The 19,130-nt window shown below is 54.7% G+C and overlaps 2 protein-coding genes across 5 annotated transcripts in view; both read right to left on the reverse strand.

The window, feature by feature from the left end:
• The window catches only part of AATF (apoptosis antagonizing transcription factor), a 115,692-nt gene extending 112,372 nt beyond the window's left edge, over positions 1-3,320 (reverse strand). For all 4 annotated transcript variants that reach the window (XR_007513992.1, XR_007513991.1, XM_049859455.1 and 1 more), the window contains exons 1-2: positions 3,002-3,320; positions 1,835-2,026 (exon numbers count right to left, since the gene is read on the reverse strand). Coding sequence is in view for 2 of the 4 variants with exons in the window: in XM_049859455.1 (XP_049715412.1) it covers positions 1,835-2,026; positions 3,002-3,092 (283 nt within the window). In the remaining 2 variants the exon portion in view is untranslated. The remainder of the gene's footprint in view (positions 1-1,834; positions 2,027-3,001) is intronic.
• Positions 3,321-9,438: 6,118 nt separating this feature from the next.
• Positions 9,439-14,273, reverse strand: LHX1 (LIM homeobox 1). Its single transcript, XM_049859464.1, has 5 exons — positions 14,104-14,273; positions 12,038-12,264; positions 11,664-11,941; positions 10,176-10,341; positions 9,439-9,818 (listed from the first exon to the last, which is right to left on the reverse strand). The coding sequence occupies exons 1-5, from the start codon at positions 14,271-14,273 to the stop codon at positions 9,439-9,441; spliced, it is 1,221 nt and encodes a 406-aa protein (XP_049715421.1).
• Positions 14,274-19,130: the final 4,857 nt, after the last annotated feature.

Raw genomic sequence — 19,130 nt, forward strand, 5'->3', positions numbered from 1 at the left:
CATTAGTGCAAAGTATATAGAAAAGGAACCACCTAACCTTCCTGGAAAGGTAAGAGAATGCTTCATGTGGAGAAGGACACGTTATAATTTCACTTATTAAACATAAGTAACAGCTCTTCAGACAGAGAAGGGGGAGGGATAGGAGGAAACAGCATATTTGAAGGTCCAGCACCACAAAAGTACACAAGAGCACAGAATGCACGAAGCAGTGGTAGGAGGGGAGGCCAGCGAGCTGCTCATGGACAAGATCTGGAAGAGCCTTGTTTCCCGTGGGATGGACTATGAACTTGATCCTATAATAGATGGAATGTTAGTGAAGGCTCCTCGTTTTACTTATGCTCAGGTATCACCTGATACCTAAGTCTTTACTGATTGCTCTGATAGAGCATAAAGGCCCCATGTGCAGCAAATGCAATTATTAGATACAGGGACCAGTTACCAACAACTTTCTCCAACATGATAAAGATTTTATGAAAATATGATGAGTCTTCAGTACTTCTTTATACTACAGAACGGTATAGAAACTCAAGACACATAGGCGACCATCAGAAATATAAACATAAAAATACAAATGCAAAAACAGTAAGCAGAAATAATCCTTTCAGAAACATTCACACAGAGTAGCGCTGGAGAGCAGAAATCTTGGAGTCAGATTGCCTTCATCTGAATCCTAGCTCTTCCGCTACTAGCTGTATGACACTGAGCAAGTTATTTAACCAATCTGTCCCTCAATTTCCTCATCTGTAAAATGGGGATAAATAGTATCAACTTCATAGGGCTACTGGAAGAATTAAATGAGATGATACATGTAGTGATAATGGAGATAACATTTTTTTGAGGAGTCACTGTGTCCCAGGCTCTTAGAGCTTAGTTTACCACAGTGAATGACACATGGTGGAAGGTCAATCAGCATTATCTGTCTCATGATTGGTCCTGTTATCAACCTCTAAGCAAAGAACATGGAATAAGCTTATTAGGACCTCCCAGACCTGTATCAAGGATGAAATCATAGATATCATATTCTGAATGATAATTCCTTTAACAGTATCTGGATGGTACTGCTGACCTCTCTAAAGAAAAGCAAATGGTATCCACTCAAACCGTCATATCCAGCCCCTTCTTCCACTCTGAGAAACTTAACAATGCTTTAAAACTGTAAGTTCACATTCTCCTAACTCTCTTGCAGGGAAGAGACAAGGCTTGTTTTATTACTACAATGGTAAAATAAAGTGAGTTTCACAAATAACCAATATTATATAGTAACTCAATGCAAACGCTGAAAACCCAAAGGAAATGGCTCAAAACTCAAGATTAGCAGCATGCTCATCAGACACAGTGCTTTTTAAACACACAGCCCTCTTTAATATCCAATATGCACTGCCCTTTCTTTTAGGGTGAACCATTGGTCTGAATATAAGGAGTACAGCAACTAATCACTCTGGATTTTAGATTCCTTATGGAGTGAAATTAAATACCCTCAAAGGCCCTTTCTTGTGCCAGATCAATGGTCTCTCCTAAAATAATATGTAAGGGCACACAGATTAGTCTTGCAGAGATCAACCCCCACTACACACACATACCAAAACCAAAACCAAACCCAGTGCTGTCAAGTCGATTCTGACTCATAGCGACCCTAGAGGACAGAGTAGAACTGCCCCCATAGAGTTTCCAAAGAGCGCCTGGCAGATTTGAACTGCCGTCCCTTTGGTTAGCAGCCGTACCATTTAACCACTACACCACCAGGGTTTCCTCCCCACACACATACACACCAAAAAAAAAAGGATTTTAGCACATAAAAATTACAAAGGAGTAGCATGCAAGTATGTCTACTCACCAGATGAGCCTGGCAGAGTCTGCTCCCAGTGGTCTTCCTTCCAAGCTTTTCTAGAGGTGGTCTTGCCTGAATATCTTTTGTCTGTGTCCAAGAGGGACGCTGATGCCAGTTTTCTGATGCTACCCACTGCCAGGAAATCACCTTCCCCATCTTCCCCTTCATCAAACCTGTCAATCACTCTAGCAACAGTGGCTGTGGAGGAGGGGGAAAGTAATCAGAATCTCCATGTTAGAAGGAACTTAAATGATAACCCTAGTCAACCCCTTCATCTGACACTTGAATGTCCACTACAAAATCCCCACCAACTTCCAAGAACAGGAAACTCATTACTTCCCAAGACAGACCACTCACCTCACTGCTGTACCTCAATAGAAAGTTAACTCCCTGAAGCTACTCACAGGTAATATTTCTATGCCTGGGATCATACAAAACTAGGCTAATTTCTCTTTCATGACAGTCCCTCAAATTCAGCTTACAAGTCAGTCATCATGTTCTATCATCATGCCGTCTCCATCCCTCAGCGAGTTTTCTTCGCTTATACTGGCTAAACAGCCCCAGTTCCTTCAACTGATATTCCTAAGACACGGTCCAACTATTCATATTTATCCCTCCTTATTCTCCCTTCCTCACACTTCTCTGACTCAAGTCTAAAGCAAGATTATTCTCAGCGACACCCTGAACGTCAGCTTAAAAAACACGTCTCACTCCTCAGACCCTGACCAAGTGTCTTGAGGCCTAAAGAGGCTTAAACAGCATCAGGGAATTCTACTTCTTCCTTTATTCTTCAAACAAGGTCTTGGGGGCAGCTAGAGAAAGAAATGATGGGACTTCTTTCTCCCCATTTCTAACGCAACACCAGTAAGGGTATCCTGAAAGCTAACTTCCAGCCTGCTATTATATTCTGGCTCCCTGCGACAGCCCTCGACCCAAAACCGGGTCTTCGCCTGAGTCTCCCGAGCATTCCCCCCGCCAGAGCACCAAGTCTAGCGAGTGCGTGTCAGAAAGACGCCAAAGCCCCCTCCCGGTCCGGGAGCTTTTCTCTGCGTCAGGCGAAGAACTGAGGGTTAGGTGGAAAGGCCGGGCTGCCCGCCCCTCATTCGCGGCCCCCGGGCTCGCACAGGGCCGGGCCCACCGCTCCGCACGTGGCCTGCCCCAGTCAGGCCTCACCCTCCTCCGGGTCCGCCTCAGGATCCGCCTCGCGCGGTCGCGGGTTCAACAGCTGTTCCAGCTGCAGCGCCAGGGGCTGCGGCCCCGCCATCTTCACCAGGTCTCGGCCCGCGTGACGCACGTGAATTTGCGACCCAACCAAAGCCCTGACGTTCTCTCCCCACTAGGTCCTCCCCACACAGCCAGTAACTGCCCTGCTCCCTGCGCCCAACTCCGGGCCGGCAACTTCCGGGAGCCGCGCGGGAGGGGCGGGGCTACGAGTCATTCCGAGCGTTGCTAGGATGAAGGCGGAAGCGCGCGGGAGGCTGAAGGGATTGTCTGCGGCCGGCCTCGTGTGCGCGTGCGCGTGCGCGTGCGTCGAAGCGGCGTGCTGGGCGGTGCGGGAGCGCGCGAGGGCACGTGGTCGCCGCCAGCGCAGAGCGGAGGTTGCAGTGTGCGGGGCCAGCGTCCCCTTAACACAAGATATGCGGCAAGATTTGTGCGAGACTCTCTTAGGAATAAAGTGCAATGTAGCCATGGCCCATGGTGGTTTATTTGGGGAGGAAGAGGGGGCCAGGGGTCAGCATCTGGAACCTCGTTCAGACTTGTACCAAAAATAGGTTTGGCGTTTCGCAGTTTGGAGGAGCCCGGGGCCAAGCACATGTCTCTGGCCCTGTGCCACGATTTGGGAATCCTATGTCAGGGATGAGCATTTTAAGTCTTCGGCGGACTGCTGGCGTCTTTTATTAAGACGAATAATTAGAAGATCACTAAGGGCATCATGTTTGGTAGAGGGTTAGTGAAAGAGAGGAAGATCTTCAACAAGATAGATGGACACAGTGGCTGTAACGATGGGTTTAAACATAGCAACGACTGTGAGGATGGCGCAGGACCGAACAGTGTCTCGTTCTGCTGTACATAGGGGTCGCTATGAGTCTGAACCAACTTTGCAACTAACAACAACATGGTTGTGCATAAATAAAAATCGTTTTTGTAGCTTCTCCAAGTAGCCTTGTCTGAGCAGGGGGAAGAAAAGGAGGTGGGGATTACTCTACTGCATACCCCCTCGGTAAGAAACCAAAAACCACACCCACTGCCGTCGAGTCAATTCCGACTCATAGCGACCCCCTCGGTATTGATCTTTTCTGTGCAAAAATGAGATGAGATGTTCACACACCTAAAACCGGTGTACAAAGGCAGAAAAACTCATGTCTACCGTTAGAGGAGCACAGGTAGACTCGAAATATAAAGACTTAATAGGATAAATTTAATAGCATTCAAGCACACAGAAAGATACAATTCCTTTACACTTGCCTGCATTCATCAAGCATTCCCTGACTGCCCGCTACGTGGCAGGCACTGCTAGATGAGATACAATGATGAGTAAGTTAGATTCTGTTCTGTTGGTGAGCAGCCTAGGGGGCAGACAAACATGTAAACAGAAACTACAATAAGGAATGATAAGAGGTGAGTAGGAAGTGCTCTATCATCCCACTATCTGTTTGAGGTCACCTGAAGAGACCTAGAACCCCCTAAACAGACAGTACCTCTAAAGGATTCAGAGAAGAGATATTAGGGGTGCACTGTGGCAGTGCCCCTTCTTGGGTTCAGCCCAGGCCAGTTGGACCCCACAGCTGAGTAGCCTGAAATCCTCAACTCCTCAGTGTCTCCTGTGTAATCCAAGGAATGTGAGGGTCTCTCTCTTCCTATGCCCTAAGGGTCAAGAGCAATTAGAGGCCAACACTTTTGTATGCCATGTCCCATGTTCCCACCCTAGGTGGCTCTTGAAGAATAACGACTAGGACATAGGCACCATAGGCTGGGGGCTCAGGCCAGGAAAAGTGCATTTTACCATCCCCTTGAGTAAGAGAACTCTGGTGAGAACAGATTTTTTTTTTTAACTTACCCCCTGTAATCAAAGCCTGGTGCCTGCTTCTGGGCCCTCCAGAGCAGCAGCATGCTCCTCAGGCTATAACAACTGGCATCCCCCTGTGCTTCAAAGAACAAAAATATTTCTCCCACCCCACATTTAGGAAACTACTTCCCCCAATCCTCTTCTCCTGCTGTGGAGGACATTAATAATGCTTAGAAACCTAGGCTTGGGGTAAAGAGAAGAGGGGAGGGAGGTGAGTCAGGGGCAGAGACCACCTCTGAGCTGTCATGCAAACAGGTCACTGCTGGATGATTCTGGGGCTGGGCTGGGCACACAGCCAGAGGAAAATGCTGTAGATCTGCTCATCTACTCTGCCTTCTCTCCCTGGTCTCTGCTGACCTAGGAAACCTTTTTAGGAAGTAATAAAGACCGCTCCACTCCTGTCACATACATCCCAACCAAAGAACCGAACTCATTGCCATCTAGTCAATTTCGACTCATAGTGACCCCGTAGGACCGAGATAGAACTTCCCCATGGGGTGTCCGAGGAACAGCTGGTGGATTTGAACTGTTGACCTTCTAGTTAGCAGCCGAGCTCTTAACCATGGAGCCACCAGGGCTCCCATATACATCCCAGCTACCCCCAAATGCTTCCCCTGCTCTTTTATTCCACACTGATGGTTGGAAGGGGCCCACAGGAGTGGATGCAAAAGGATTTAAGAACTTAAGATGTGACTGAGAGGAATTGAGACACGGTCAAGGACTATAACCTCCCAAATGTTCTTTCTGGGGCCTGTCCCTACCAGCATTCTAGTTTCTTGAGATCCTGGGGAGGAATGCCTGATGCAAATGGAGGATGAATTATAGGAGGGGAGATTTCAAAGACTATACTTCCCTAGCAGAAATTTCAACCTCTAAATGCTCAAGCAGGGAGATGAGAATCAACCAGGAGCCCTCATCCAAAAGAGCAGTCAGTCTTCTCCAGAGAAGGTAACGGGGTCTCCCAGTTCACAATCTGTCTGCCTGCTGCCTAAGGACTACAGAGTGGTAGGCAGATGTAGGAGCAGCAGATGATGGGAATAGGTGAGAGGGGAAACCCCCTCCCATTGCCCCAATGAATTCTTCAAGTGAGTAGGGGTTTCAAGAGTTTTGGGAAACCAGGTCCAGACCTGCCTCTCTTCTCAGACCCCTGGAAATGCCTATCCTGGCTCTCCAGGCGTCCTCCTCCCCGACCCTATCTCTGTCCGAACCAGCCCCTAGCCTCCACCAGTCTGGAGAGGTTGGGTGGGTGAGCTTCGGCTCCCTTGCCCGCGCAGATGGCGGCTCCCCGCTGCTGGAACCCCGAGGGCAGGTGGCGGGAGGCAAGGGGGAGGCGGCTTTAAGATGGCTGCGAGGAGAAACCAGGCTGCTAGACCTGGCCAGAGAGGAAGCTGCCCTCCTGGGCGGGAGGGGACCGCTGTGGCGCTCCCCTCCAGGCCGCAAGCCTGCCCTGGGAGCTCCCAACGCAGCCGAGTGGGCAAGATGCAGCGCAGCCCCGTACTTCTGGCCCGGAGACGGGCAGCGCAGCCCCCATGGGAAGGGACCGTCTCTGCCATTCCTAGGCCGCCTCTTCCCCGGCTTTCGGCTCCAAATTTGACTGCCGAGCGTTCCCACCTGTTCCGGTATTTGCCAGGGTTGTGGATAACCCGCGGAAGGGAAAGACTGCGCCGCGGCGGCGGAGTCAGAGAGAAGAATTGAGTTCACACCGTGGTGCCTAACTCTACAACACTTCTTCTCAAGCTCGCGGTGCCGCAATAAAGCTGCTAAATAATTCAGCAGTCCTGATAGGAAAATGCAACTTCCCAGTGAGCGCGCGTTCAGTTAAATGAATGTCCTTAAAAAGGGAGGGGGACTCTATGATGAATAAGTTGGCTATGATTTAATGTACATAAATGCTAAAAGGGCGAAAACAAGCTGATCTAATGATTCTATGTGAAGCAGGTGAAGAAATCAGCTGCATGCGGAGACTAAGAGTTTCAAAAGTCTACCCTCTCTTTCATAAATTCCCATTTCTGCAAGAACTGTGCCCAATTCTTCCCTGAGAGTCCCATCACCCCACCCCATTAGGTAAACAGTCATATGGATGCTGTGAAATATTGCTTATTTTAAAGCCTTCTCTGCAGGAAGGATAAACTTGGTTGTGTCTTAACAAAACATGAAAACAGCACTGGAAATTACAGACCATAATGTAAGAAGTTTTGACTTTTAAAATAAGGAAATAAATAATCCAGATATGCAGGAGTAATCCTGGAACTCTAATAGCATCTGATATTAAAGCAGGCATACACCCACACACACCTATTTCATAGTAGATAAAATATTTAAATTCCTTCCATATCTAATGAAGGCTTGGAAGGGATTGAACTGTTTTTTAGAACCTATTGGCAACTCGCAGTTGAAATTTGATTTCTATATTGGTTATTTTTGTTCACCTTCCAGAGAAACTGAATATGTATCTTGTGCCAGGCAAAATATTTTTCCTTCTGGGGAACTTCAAATGTAACAAATACTATAAAACAACGATTTCATATCAGCTCTGTGAAAGGGATTAAAGTATTTCATTTCTAGCTGTACTGTAGATTCATTTGACGTTATCTTTCAAACCGCCAAATTAGAAAGCAGGATTATCTATGGGAAATGAATTGAAACTGGAAAGGATCATCTCTAACTATATATTTACAGGTTGACATTCACAAGCCTGGTTATGCATTGGGGGGGGGCAGAGAAAATGCACAGAGTATCATGCCTAATCACAAACTGGACCACTCATTTTTAGCCATGGATTTGATTTCTATTTCAAATTCTGTATTAATTTATCAGCAAACATCTCTTCAATTGTATCAGTTAAATCCACAGAATGCAAATCTGTAGTTAAGAACAGCAGGAAGCCACAGAGAAAAACTCGGGCTGGCATTAGCAAGGGGGTTCAACCATAGCCAAGGCGAAAATGGATACATCACCCCAATCCTGCCTCTTTCTTCCTCCTGGCTTCTGAGGGGCCATTCAGTTCCCCATCAAGGCTCTCCGCTGGGCGTTAAAATATCAAATAACACACCAATTATCTAAACGTCAGGTTTTCTATTTTTATTAAAAACTCACAGATTTATTCAACATGTTTTCTTTCATACAGTGAATGGTCTAATATGCACTGGAGGTCACACAAGCTTAGGTTTATTAGAACAATAAAAGACATATGAGAAATTTAATATATAAAGAAAAAAGTAGCAGCTGTTGACTGCATATTTGACCATAAAATTTAAATATTTTGGACTTTGATTTTAAAGACACAAAAATAAAACCTGTGTGGGTCTATATAAGTCATATTAACAATTCCATGAATGTTCAACAGGACTAAAAATTAGCAAAGATGTTTTTTTAAACCTTGTAACACTTTTTTTTTTTAAACACTTTCTCAGGTTGCTGGTGCCAGGCACCTTTACAGTATTTGTGCTATAATTTTTCTATTTGGCAACTGTCTGAATATTGTTTTCTCTTTGCCTCGTGTAAACAACACCTTTTTACGTACTAGCACAGTGAGCTGCAAGCCCTGCAAGGCTGTCGGAACATCTACAGGAAAAGAAAAGAAACAATTTTGGTTGATTGCTCAAAACATTTTGTTCTTGAACAAGAGGTTTCAAAACAGGATATATTAGTAAAACACTGAACTCCTGAATTTAACATTTAGACGTAAACAGTTGACTGTTTTTAGTTCAATAGTCTTTATTTATTTATTTATTAACTTTTCATGTGTGAAGGTAGAATACTTCTCTTGTACGGCCGATGTTCAAGTCATTTTAGGGAGAGGTCTGGCTGGAGACCATTCTAACGTGTGTGTCTGCGTGTGTATCCGCGTAAGTGGGGGTAGAGTTTTGCAAAGGTAGAAGAGTTGATACTGAGGGCTTTACATTTAGAATTTTGCAATTTTGGCAAAAACAAAAAACCAAAACCCAGATAGACAAAATATATATATATATATATATATAGTCCCACCTGATGCACAGCAGGTCGGCGTTTCTGAAGCTATACAGAGTTTGTTGTCGCTGTTGCTGAACTCTGAGACAACACTAAGAAAGGGTTTCCCAGAGCCAGAACCTTCCTGGCCTGGCCCAGGGCGCCCCGGGCCGCTTCACCTCCCTCACGGGGCTGTGCCGCGCGGCCTCCCTTCCTGCGGCTCCTGGCATCTCCACTGGCCGCGCACGCCGGCGGTCGCTGCATGTGACTCTCCATCGCCCGTGGACTAGGCGCGCACGCCCGCGGGGTCCTTCCACGGTTCAGCGTCCAGAGGGGAAGTGGGGAGAGGTCTGCCTTTCCCTTCGAGAGCCCCAGTTCTGCACCTTTCTCTTCGGCGAGCAGATCCCAGTCCTGCCTCGAGGTGGATTTGGATCCTATTTCGTGTCCCCCTTTCCCATCCCGTCTCTCCAGACCGAGAATGGTCCCCGAGGCTGGCGGAAGTGGGGGAGGACTTGCTTTTTATTTATTTATTTTTTTTCTTAAATAAATGTTCACTTCTGTACAACCACGAACTCTTAGAACCGTGCGAGGCCCGCTACCACACTGCTGCCTCGTTCATTTCGGGGGGGTGGGACAGGTGGTTCCCGTAGCTTCCCCCACCATTGACCGACAGTGATGAGAAGGGTGGGCTGGGCCCGAAGACCTCAGCCGACATGGAGTGCAGGGGCCCGGGCAGGCTGGGCTCGGGGCTGGGCGAGTCCCCAGGGGGGTGCGCCAGGATGTCGGTGAACCGCTGAGCCTCGGTCGACGGGTGGTGGCCGGGCAGCGGGTGCTCCAGGCCGCCCAGCGGCGTCCCGGAAGGCCCGGAGGACGGCACAAAGGGCAGGTCCACAGGCGTCTGGGCCTGCGAGGACGGGGGGCCTTGCGGGAAGAAGTCGTAGTTGCCCCCGGGGCCGTAGTACTCGCTCTGGTAATCTGCAGGATGGCGGAGAGAAGGAGGTCAGGGCGGCGCCCTGGGTCAGGAGGGGCACTCAGGGCGGGAAAGCGCGCTCTGAGCGGGACCGGGAGTGCGCGCGCCCGGAACGCGTGGGGTGCCCCTGTGGAGCTGGGAGGAAGCTGGGCGCACACGCTGGCACTGCTCCCTCCCTGCCCACCGCCTCATTCAGGGTCGGGATCCCCCACCTCCCTTGGCTTTACTCCCTCATCTTCCCCGGTTGCTCCCTAACTCTTCATTTCTCCGGGGAAAGCGAAGAGCACCTCCCGCGCTGCCACCCGCTTCCAGCGAAGCCACCCGCTGCCTGGTCGCGCTCCGCCGCTCGGCCGCGCACCCACCTCCATAGAAGGAGAAGGGCCCGTTCGGAATGAGTTCGCCCGGCTCCAGACGGTCCACGAGCGGCCGCATCCGGCGCGGACTGCGGAAGAAGGCATGGCGCCGGGCGCCCAGCGCGCTCAGTTGCTTCATTCTCCTTTCCTTGGAGCGCCGGTTCTGGAACCAGACCTGAAGGACACACCCGTGCGGGGTGAGGCCACTGAGTATTCCCTAAGCCCGGGTGAGCCGCCCCGCCCCTCACCCCTCCACTGCCCGACTCCAGGCGCCAGGGTGCGTGTGTGTGTGTGTGTGTTGGTGGTTGAGTGTCTCTAGTGGGGATCGCGCTGGGTGGACCCTGAGCCAATGGTGAGCAGGATTCCCAGCAGGAGGACCTGGGCAGGTCACCCTGTCCGATGTGAGGCGGTCGGCGTGGCGGGGGGGGAGTAGCCCCGTTGTTTCTAACAATCACTGTCACAATTATAGCTTTTTGAGGGCTGTACACACTCAACCTCCCCAAAACAGTGTCACACATGCAGCTTCTCTTTTGCAGTCTCTTGCAACTCCCCACATGATAAAAAAAAAAAAAAACATGGAAACGGCCTCCTGTTGACATATCATCTTGCAACAATAACCAAAACCCACCATCTCCTTTTCAAACTCACTCGCACCCTCCCAGTCCCAAACATTTTCACACAGCCTCTGAAACAGACCCTCAACCTCCCATTTATGTGAGCGCAGGCTCCTACAGCCTCCAAGAGGCCGCAGGTCCTCCTGTTGAGGGCGGCCTGCACGTGTACACTCGGCCTCTTAGGCACACCCACCCTGGCCTCGCAGAGCCTCCCAGGCACCAGGCTTCTGACACGCAGGCTTGGATCAGAGACTCGCGAATCACAAGCTGCCTCACGCCCTCACAATGCATAGGCCCAGCTGCCCCCAGATGGTTGCCTCTGCTCTCTGCTCCAGAGGGAGAGCTGAGTCTCCCTCCAACCCGTTCTCCCTCAATCCAAGACGCCCCACCTCTGTTTGGAGGGTTAGTCTTTGCTCTGGGCCTTATCTAACCGGGATGAGGGACACACAAAATTGAATTTAAGGACACAGAAGCCAGTGGAACAGATTAATGCCGGTGTGCCCACCGACCTCCCGGCTCCTCCCGAATCCGGAAAGGGGTGATGGAGAAAGAAGGGTCCCAACTCTCTCTGCGGTGTCCGATACAGTCCCCCTCTCCAGCCTCCTGCTGAGCTCCCCGCTCCTCCCCCTCTACCGCCACTGTCACCTCAGTTGTGCTGGGAGGAGGAGGAGGCTGTGGGATTTCCTGGTTCTCTAGGCATCCCGCGGTGTTTCAAAGGCCCGGCGGGGTTGAGGTGTGTCTGAGTCTACCCCCAACCCCCTCCCCCACCAGCCTCTGTCGACTCGCTCTCCTCCTCGCCGCTCGGCTCTCCCGGGCTGGATCTGGGTGCCTAGACTGGCAGTGTGGGCGTCTAGGTGGCGGAGTGGCGCGCCCCGGCCCTGACCTGGATGACGCGCATGTTGAGGCCGGTCTCTTGGGCCAGCTGCTCGCGGATGTGGCGCGTGGGCTTGGGCGTGGCGGCGAAGGCGGCCTTCAGCGTCTCCAGCTGCTTGGCTTTAATGGTAGTGCGTGGCCCTCGCCGCTTAGCACCTAGATTCTGGTCGTCATTCTCGTTGCTGCCCCCTTCCTTGTCCGACACGTTGGCGCTCTCCGAGTCCTTGGCGTCGTCCTGCGACGGGTCTTGGGAGTCCGGTGACAAACTGGGGTCGCTGCCAGTGGTGGCTGCGGAGAGTGAAGGGACAGGTGAGCAGCGGCCGTGGCGGGCCTTCCTTTCCCAGGACCCGCCCGCCCCTAGGGAGACGGGATTTGGGGCCTCACCCGAGTGGAGGCTGTTCTCTTTGGCCAGACTGCTGTTGCTTAGGTAATCCTCTTTGCAGACGAACTTGTTCTCGTCAATGATGTATAGCTCTTCGCCGGTGGAGAGTTGCTTGTTACACATCATGCAGGTGAAGCAGTTCAGGTGAAACACTTTGCTCCGCGCCCTCCGCACCAGGTCGCTGGGGGAGATGCCCTGCGCACAGCCAGCGCATTTGGTACCGAAACACCTGCAGGGGGCCGGGTTGGCGAGGGGCAAGGGGAGACAGAAGCCGGGAGAAAGAACCACAGCAGGAGAGAGAAAGAGGAAGAAGGAGTAGGACGAAGGAGAAAAGGGGAAAAGAAAGGGAGAGAGCCAGAAAGAAAGAGAAGCAGAAGGCCGATTAAGCGGGGGAGGAGGCAGGAGGACAGTGCAGGGGACCAGGGAAAAGTCAGGGGAGAGACACACACGGTTAAGGCTAGCTCCCCAAATTGCCAGCACGAACTCTCGTCCGCTTTACCCCAGGGGAGAAAAGCGCCGCCGAAGAAGGCGAGAAGGCGGCGGAAAACTTATTTAACGATCAGATTCGGAGGACAGTTCAATTTTAAAGTCCCACATAAATGCGCCCTGAGTGCCACTTTTCTCTCCTAGCGTCGGGCTCTCTCTCACGGTAAAAGGACACGCGCACAGACTGGTGGTTGGCGAGATCCCACCCCGCGGCGGGTAAGCTAACACCGACCGTGAGAGCCGGGCAGGCGCAGCTGGTTTGTGCCACGTTGAAGCTCAAAGCCCGGCAGATCTGCACAAGTGGCAAGCCGCTGTGGGGCTGAGCCGGCTCTAGGCGCTCCGCCACTCTTTAGGGAGGGAGGCCTCGGGCGTCCACCTGAAATGGGCACCCGGCTCCGGCCCGGGGAAACCTAGCCAGGTGGGCCACGGCTCAGAGGCTTAGGCCACGCTTCCTCCGGGCGGTGCGAATGTGCACAGCTCATTATTCCATGATCCCTCTGCACCTGGAGCCATGTGTCCTGAAGTGGCAATGGGAACAGCGTGTCCCAGACCTCTGAATAAAGTGTCCCGGCTTTGAACATCCCCACGCACACACCAGCTAGATCTGTCACCACAGACTCAAGAGAAAACCAGAAACCAAATCAGCCGAGTAAGCCGGGAGATTTCGAATCCGCAAAGAGGAATTCGCTCCTGAGCCTTTTCTTCTCTGTTGACTATGTTTGTGTGGGTGAGGTGGCAAGATGGTGAGTTTAAATGAATACAATTAAAAAACTAAAAGGGGTGGGGGGCGTAGAAAGAGATCTCCCGGCTCGGGCCAGCCAAATCTTGGCTGTCTCCTTGATTTCAGCAAGGAGGTAGCGGCTGCTGCCGGGCAGTGCCTGGGAGGGCGAGCAGAGGAGCCCCTCGCCTCCGAGCCGGGTCGGCGTTGGGCCAAGACCGAACCACCCGCCGACCTTGGCAGCCAAAGAAGCGGGGGAAAACTTGCTCCGCGGTGGCTGCGGTCTTGGGGCACTTAACTGGCGACAGTGCGGCAGTTTGCCAAGCCGGCGCTTAGAGGCCAGAGCAGGTTTGAGGCAGACCCCCTGGCGTGCGGAATCAGCCTCGGGACCGAGCTTTTCCCGGCTGCACCCACGGCAGGCGGTCCGGACACACCACGCAAAAGGCTCGGCGGTTCCCGCCAAGACCTGTCTGAGCTGGAAAACAGTGGGAGGGAGCGAGCCCAGGTTTCAAGGCTCAGCCAGGAGAACGCAGTTGCGGAGAGCTCCGCGGCGGAAGGACAGGCCCCAGGCTGCCCTGCCTCCTTCCAAGCTTGGAGGGGCTTCCGGGCCGAGGTAGGCTCAGACCTTTCTTTCCGCGGCACGTGCAGCCAAACCCGGACCCACAGTTCCAAGACGCAAGCAAAGCCGCATCTCGGGCTCCTAGCGCGCCAGCTGGCGAATAGAAGGGCGCCCGCGGGATTTGGCTGCCCTGTCCAGAGGCAGCTCCTGGCGCGGCCGCAGCGGCCACGCTGACCTCTGATCCGAAGCTGGCCGCGAAGGGCGCGCAGGGAGGGAGCAGCCCGGGCGCGCGAGGAAGTACTCACCGGAAAAAGTCGTTCTTGCAGTAGAGCTTGCCCTCCCGGGAGAAGCACTTCTCGGTCAGGTTGCATTTACATTCACAGCACTGGACGCACTTGACGTGCCAGGCCCTGTCCAGCACGTTCAAGAGGAAGCGGTCCAGGATGGGCCTTTTGCAGCCGGCACAGTGCACCATGGTCTTTGGTTTGGTCGGGTCGGACCCGGAAGGAAAGGGGCAGGTAGAGCCGAGGGGCTGACTCCCGACGATGACCTGCACTAGTTCCCCCAGCCTTCCAATAGGAAGGAGACACACGCGGCCTTGCAAGCCAAAAGCCGCACCAGGAAATCAAAAGAGGGGCAACGAGGCTGCTGGGGGAGGGGAGCGCCTTGGTGGAGCGCGCAGCCCAGGAGTTCCAGGGCCCCGGGCCGAGCACCGGCCCGTAGCTCCCCGAGCGATGAAAAGGAGTCTCAGGCGAGCGAGAAAGCGACCCTTTTTCCCAGAGCCGACTGAGGAGTGAAGGTCACCGAGAGCGAAGGTGGGAACGGAAATAAATAAATAAGCGGAGAAGCCGGCACGGCGAGCTCAGGTTGCAGGGAAAGCGCTGCTGAGTTCTCCGGCTTGAGGTAGAGCTGTCAGAAGTCAAAGTGCATCTGCTTTTGTCCTGGGTATGAGGGTGGGAGTGTGCGTGCCGGGCTGCCTACCGCCAGGATTTCCCCGCTCTTTAAAAAAAAAAAAAAAGTCAAGGAAAAAGCAAAACGAGAAGAGAAGCTTTGGATCCTAAACTGCCGGCATCGCGCAGCGGGTCCGGACGCGCCGGGCGCCCGCGCTGGGCCCGGGGGAGGGGCGGAGGCAGGCCGTTTGGGGAGCAGGGGGAGGGAGGCAGGAGGGAGAGCTGGTGGTTGATTGCTGTTGTTGCTTGGGTTTATCCCCTTTCGGAGAAGTGTGTGTGTCAATCGAAGACAGAGAGAGACAACTCTGGGCAGACGTAGCTAGACGCGCTCGCCCGCTCCCCGCCGCCCCAGCCCCGTCACCTCGGCGGGTGTCCTGCCCAGCGGCCTCCGTGTCCTCGGGGCGCCCCTCCCTGCGCCTGGGCTCCTTCGGGGAGGCGATGCGCACTGGTTCCTCACCGCGCCTGGCCGTGCATCGTGGCTCCAGTCACAACTCGCGGCCGCCTGGGCGCGCAGCCCCGCATCTCTCGGCCCGCGCTCCAGCTGCCTGAGTCCAACCCCACAGTCGCGCGACTTTCTCTCTCTTTTTCCTTTCCCCCCTCTTTTTTCGTTGTAGTGGTAAATCTGGGTTTTCTTTCTAGCCTCCTCCCCCCCCCTTTTTTTTTGTAGCGGGAGGAGTCGGGGGAGGGGTAAGCTTGGAGAGCTTTTAAAAAAAAAAAAAAAGGTCCTGGTGCAGAGGCTACAGTAGTAGGCTGGCGGCTGGAACAGCGCGGCGCTGGCCGCCGCTGTCGCCGCCCGGGCCGCGACTCGTTGTTGGCTCTCCCCGGGCGTGCGTCCCTTGGTCCCCGATCTCTTGGCCCAGTCCGCCGCCCCGGCGCGTCTCTCCCCCGCTCTGGCGGCTCGGTCACTGCTCCTGGCTGTTGGCTGAGCTCTGGAAGCCCCCTCGCCTTAATGCAGCGCCCGCCGACGTCACGGCGGCTTGCGACCAATCAGCGGCTCGCGGTCCCTCTGTAAACCATTCCGCATCCCCCGGCCCGGGAGAGTGCGAGGAGACCGTGTTTCGAGGATCAGCGGCGGCGGCACCCGCGGGCCGAAGCGGGCAGCAGGAGGCGATGTGCCCGAGTCCCCTCCTTGTCTGGTAGGGCGTCGGTTTCTGTGGAAGGGACTGAGGAAGGGCGGGAGAAGGCGCAGGCGGAGGCTACAGTTCTGCGGGAGAGTGGGAGTCATCCAAGACCGAACCCTGTCAAGGGTTGGGGTGCACGGCGTCCGTGTACCCCGACGGCCCTGGTGCACCGTTTGGCTTTGTTATTCAGCGGGTGTTGGCTTTTTTTTTTTTTTTTTCCTTCCCCCTTGCTGTCTTGGCCTGGAAGTTTGCCCCGGACACGGCGCGCGTCTTTGAGGGCAAGGCGCTTGCCAACAGAATCTCCTTCCGCCTTCTGTCCTGTCTCCTTCCCCGCCCCCTCCCCCAATCCATCCAAAGTCCACAGGGTCCTGGTCTCTAGAAGACCTGGGTGTCTGTCACCCGCAGCGCGCTCTTGGAAAGTTGATTCCGGCAGTTTCCTGGTGGGGGCGGGGGAGGCCGGAGGCGCGGCGCGGGGGAGGGGAAGGAGTGGGTGGGGAAGCGCCTTGGGTGAGGAGTCGCAACCTAGGCGAGAAGCTGTGAGAAAACTGTGATCCGGAGACGCCTTTTACATACCAAAATAAACGAAGAGGCGGGAAACCGCCGGGCCCCAGACGCTGCGGGCGGTGCAGATGGGGGAGAAGGAGGGAGGAAGCAGCGAGGTCGCGGGGGCGCCAAGGGAAGGCTGCAATGGGTGGGGTGTGCAGCGGCGGGTGGACCTGGCTTCCAGTCCTCGGCTTTCCAGGCTCTGGGCTGACATCAGCTTTCCCAGGCAACCACAGGCCACTCCCTCCATAGTCCACTCTTCTGGAAGGCCTTCCCTCCCGAATTCCGCTCCAGGTGTAAACTCGGGATTACTGCCCGCGGGGGCGGATTGCCCCAGATATTGTGGTCGAGGCTGGGTTCTGGAAACGGAAGCCTATCGGCGTCATTCTAGTTCCCCCGTGGACGCCAGTGAACCCCCAAATTCCGTTGCCGTGGTACTTTTTCTATGCTTAACCGGGATTCCCCCCGAGATGGGGTCTGAAGGCGGCAGGGCTGAGTGGTCCTACTTTTTATTTCCTGTTTTTTTTGCGGGGGCTGGGGGGAGGAGCGGGCGCAAGGAAGGCGCAGACCACCCTAGTGTGGAAGGAAATCAGCGTGGGCCGCCACGCCAGATCTTGCAGGTACTTTGGCATTGGCCTTTTGACGCCACTTGCGGTGCGGGACTCAGGCACCGACACAGGGCCCAGGGCTAAGTTGAGGGAAATGCTCGGAAACTCAACTACTGTGACTCTAGGCCGGCAGTGACCCCAGCTCTCCGCAAAATGAAATACCCTCTTCGGACGAACGGCGATGTCACTACGGCAAATTTGCTTGTGCTAGGTGAAACTCTTGGGTTTCCGGGCTCTGCCTCTGCCCTTTTCCTGTCACCAAGCCTCAGTCTGCATCGCCCTACAATCCCGAGCGCCTCCTGGAGTCCTCACCTTGCGGGCGGCGTCACATTTTTATTGGAAATCCGTAGCGAGGCCCGCTGTGTGCTTCTTCTGCGCTCGGCCCCTCCCTGACCTCCGGGTGCCGGGCAGGTGTACTGCCTTCTCCGCCCTCCCCCCAAAACGTCGGCTCGGGCTCGCAGCTACGGGGTGCCGCGGAGCTACGGGGTGCCGCGGAGCAGAGGCCTGAGATCCCCAGCACACCAAACCCCTCGGCGGGGCTCTCCCAGGCTCGGGCACAGGCGGGGCAGGGAATGGGGAGGGTGATTTTCTAACCCAGCGAGAGTTTGCCCGGGTTTGCACTTGGCTGTGCACTCTTCTTGCGGACCCGGCGTTTCCGGGAACTAGCCCACCGGTGCCTGGACATCCGTACCCGGGGAGGCGCTAAGCGCGATGTGGAGTGGAATCCTTGCTCACCCGCCGGGATCCCGCCCTTCTCTCCAGTTGGCAGCGTGGTGAGGCCCGCGGGGAGGGGCCGGTCCCACAGAGCTGTCCCCACACTCCCCCACCCCCAGCTGTCCCAGTTCTCTCTGCCCGCGCCCTCGACCCAACCACCCATTTCAGGAATCTATAGCTGCCCCAGTCCCGAGTGGCCCGCCCCCGCCCCAGCTGGGCTCCTTCTCAAGCAAAGCAGAGGGGGAACTGTCGGCGGGAACCTACGGGGCGACAGCTGGACCCGGCTGCAGGCCCCTCCCGAAGTCAAGGCCCGCCGCCTCCCTCCGGGTGGGGGGGAGGAGGTTGCTCAGTCCGTTTGGAGGGTGCAGAAACCTTGGGTCCTCGACCTGAGGGAAAGTGGGACCCCCTTCTTGCGGGCGGCCCAGCGCGGTGGGGAGTTGGGGGCGAGGACCGGACACAGGCTCTAGGGCATCCGGGTTCTGCTTGTTCCCTGTCCAGATGGCGCAGCAAACAGGTCCACGGGAAGCAACCCCGGAGCCTACAACCGGGGTTGCGCAGCGCAACTCCAGGCGCGCCTCCTGGCTCCTGATTCTGGGTTGAAAGTCCAGATTTAACGCCTCCACGGCGACAGCACACTAGATTAATGCTTTTTCGTTTCCGATGAGCTTTTATTTTAAAACGTACTAGTCGCAGAGTCATGGGAAGAAATCCTGCAGAGAAAATTCAGTCCCCGAAGCCGCGGGAGAAGAGGGGGCAGCCCTGCGTTGACACCAGTGTCGGCTCAGCGAAGAGCACCAACCTCACGTTGCCCACCACCACGCTTACTGTCTCAGTCCTCAAGTACAGGAGCGCTGTCCTACCCAACGTGCTCCAAGCCACACAGACCCGCAGCAAGCATCCCCAGGATGTTTACTTCCTGGCGCGGGGTGGCGGGGGGGGGGGGGCGGGGAAGCAGTGAGTGGCCTTGACTGCTCTCCACCGCATCCCAGGCTCTGTCAGCAAAGGTCCAGGAAGGGCTTTGGCGCCCAGGTTTTTCCTTCGGGAAGCGCCTTGAGGATCTGTCCGAGGGTAGAGACCCAGTGCAGGAGCTGGGGATAAAGGGGTTCTGCCAGCCGCCCCTGCCGCCCTGCAGTTTGGGGGCGAAAGGCGGCGCCCCCTCCTGCACTGCTTTCTTCCTGCCGCCTGCCTGCTCCCCAGCCCTACCTACTCTGTTTCCCCCTACGTCCCTGAGTGGCCCGCAGGGCCCAAGGACCAGAGCCTGCCGTGTCACCGTCGGCCGGTGTTGATCCCTAAAGCAGCGGCAGCCACTGAAGGCGTCCCTCCCTTCCCGCCCCGCTGCCGGGGCACGGAGGAGTGGCGCTGCCTCCCTCCTTTCCAGCCCACGAACCCCAGAAAA

This window comes from Elephas maximus, chromosome 19 (assembly GCF_024166365.1).
Source record: "Elephas maximus indicus isolate mEleMax1 chromosome 19, mEleMax1 primary haplotype, whole genome shotgun sequence".
In the NCBI taxonomy this organism is placed as follows: Eukaryota; Metazoa; Chordata; class Mammalia; order Proboscidea; family Elephantidae; genus Elephas; species Elephas maximus.

Bases quoted from the DNA above. Each gene is read 5' to 3' on its own strand.
- LHX1 (XM_049859464.1), bottom strand. From the start codon at position 14,273: ATGGTGCACTGTGCCGGCTGCAAAAGGCCCATCCTGGACCGCTTCCTC. The intron at 12,265-14,103 runs GTGAGTACTTCC...GGCCCCCTGCAG, and splicing joins TGCAAGAACGACTTTTTCCG to GTGTTTCGGTACCAAATGCG. The intron at 9,819-10,175 runs GTGGGTGCGCGG...GCCATCCTGCAG, and splicing joins GCCCTTCTCCTTCTATGGAG to ATTACCAGAGCGAGTACTAC.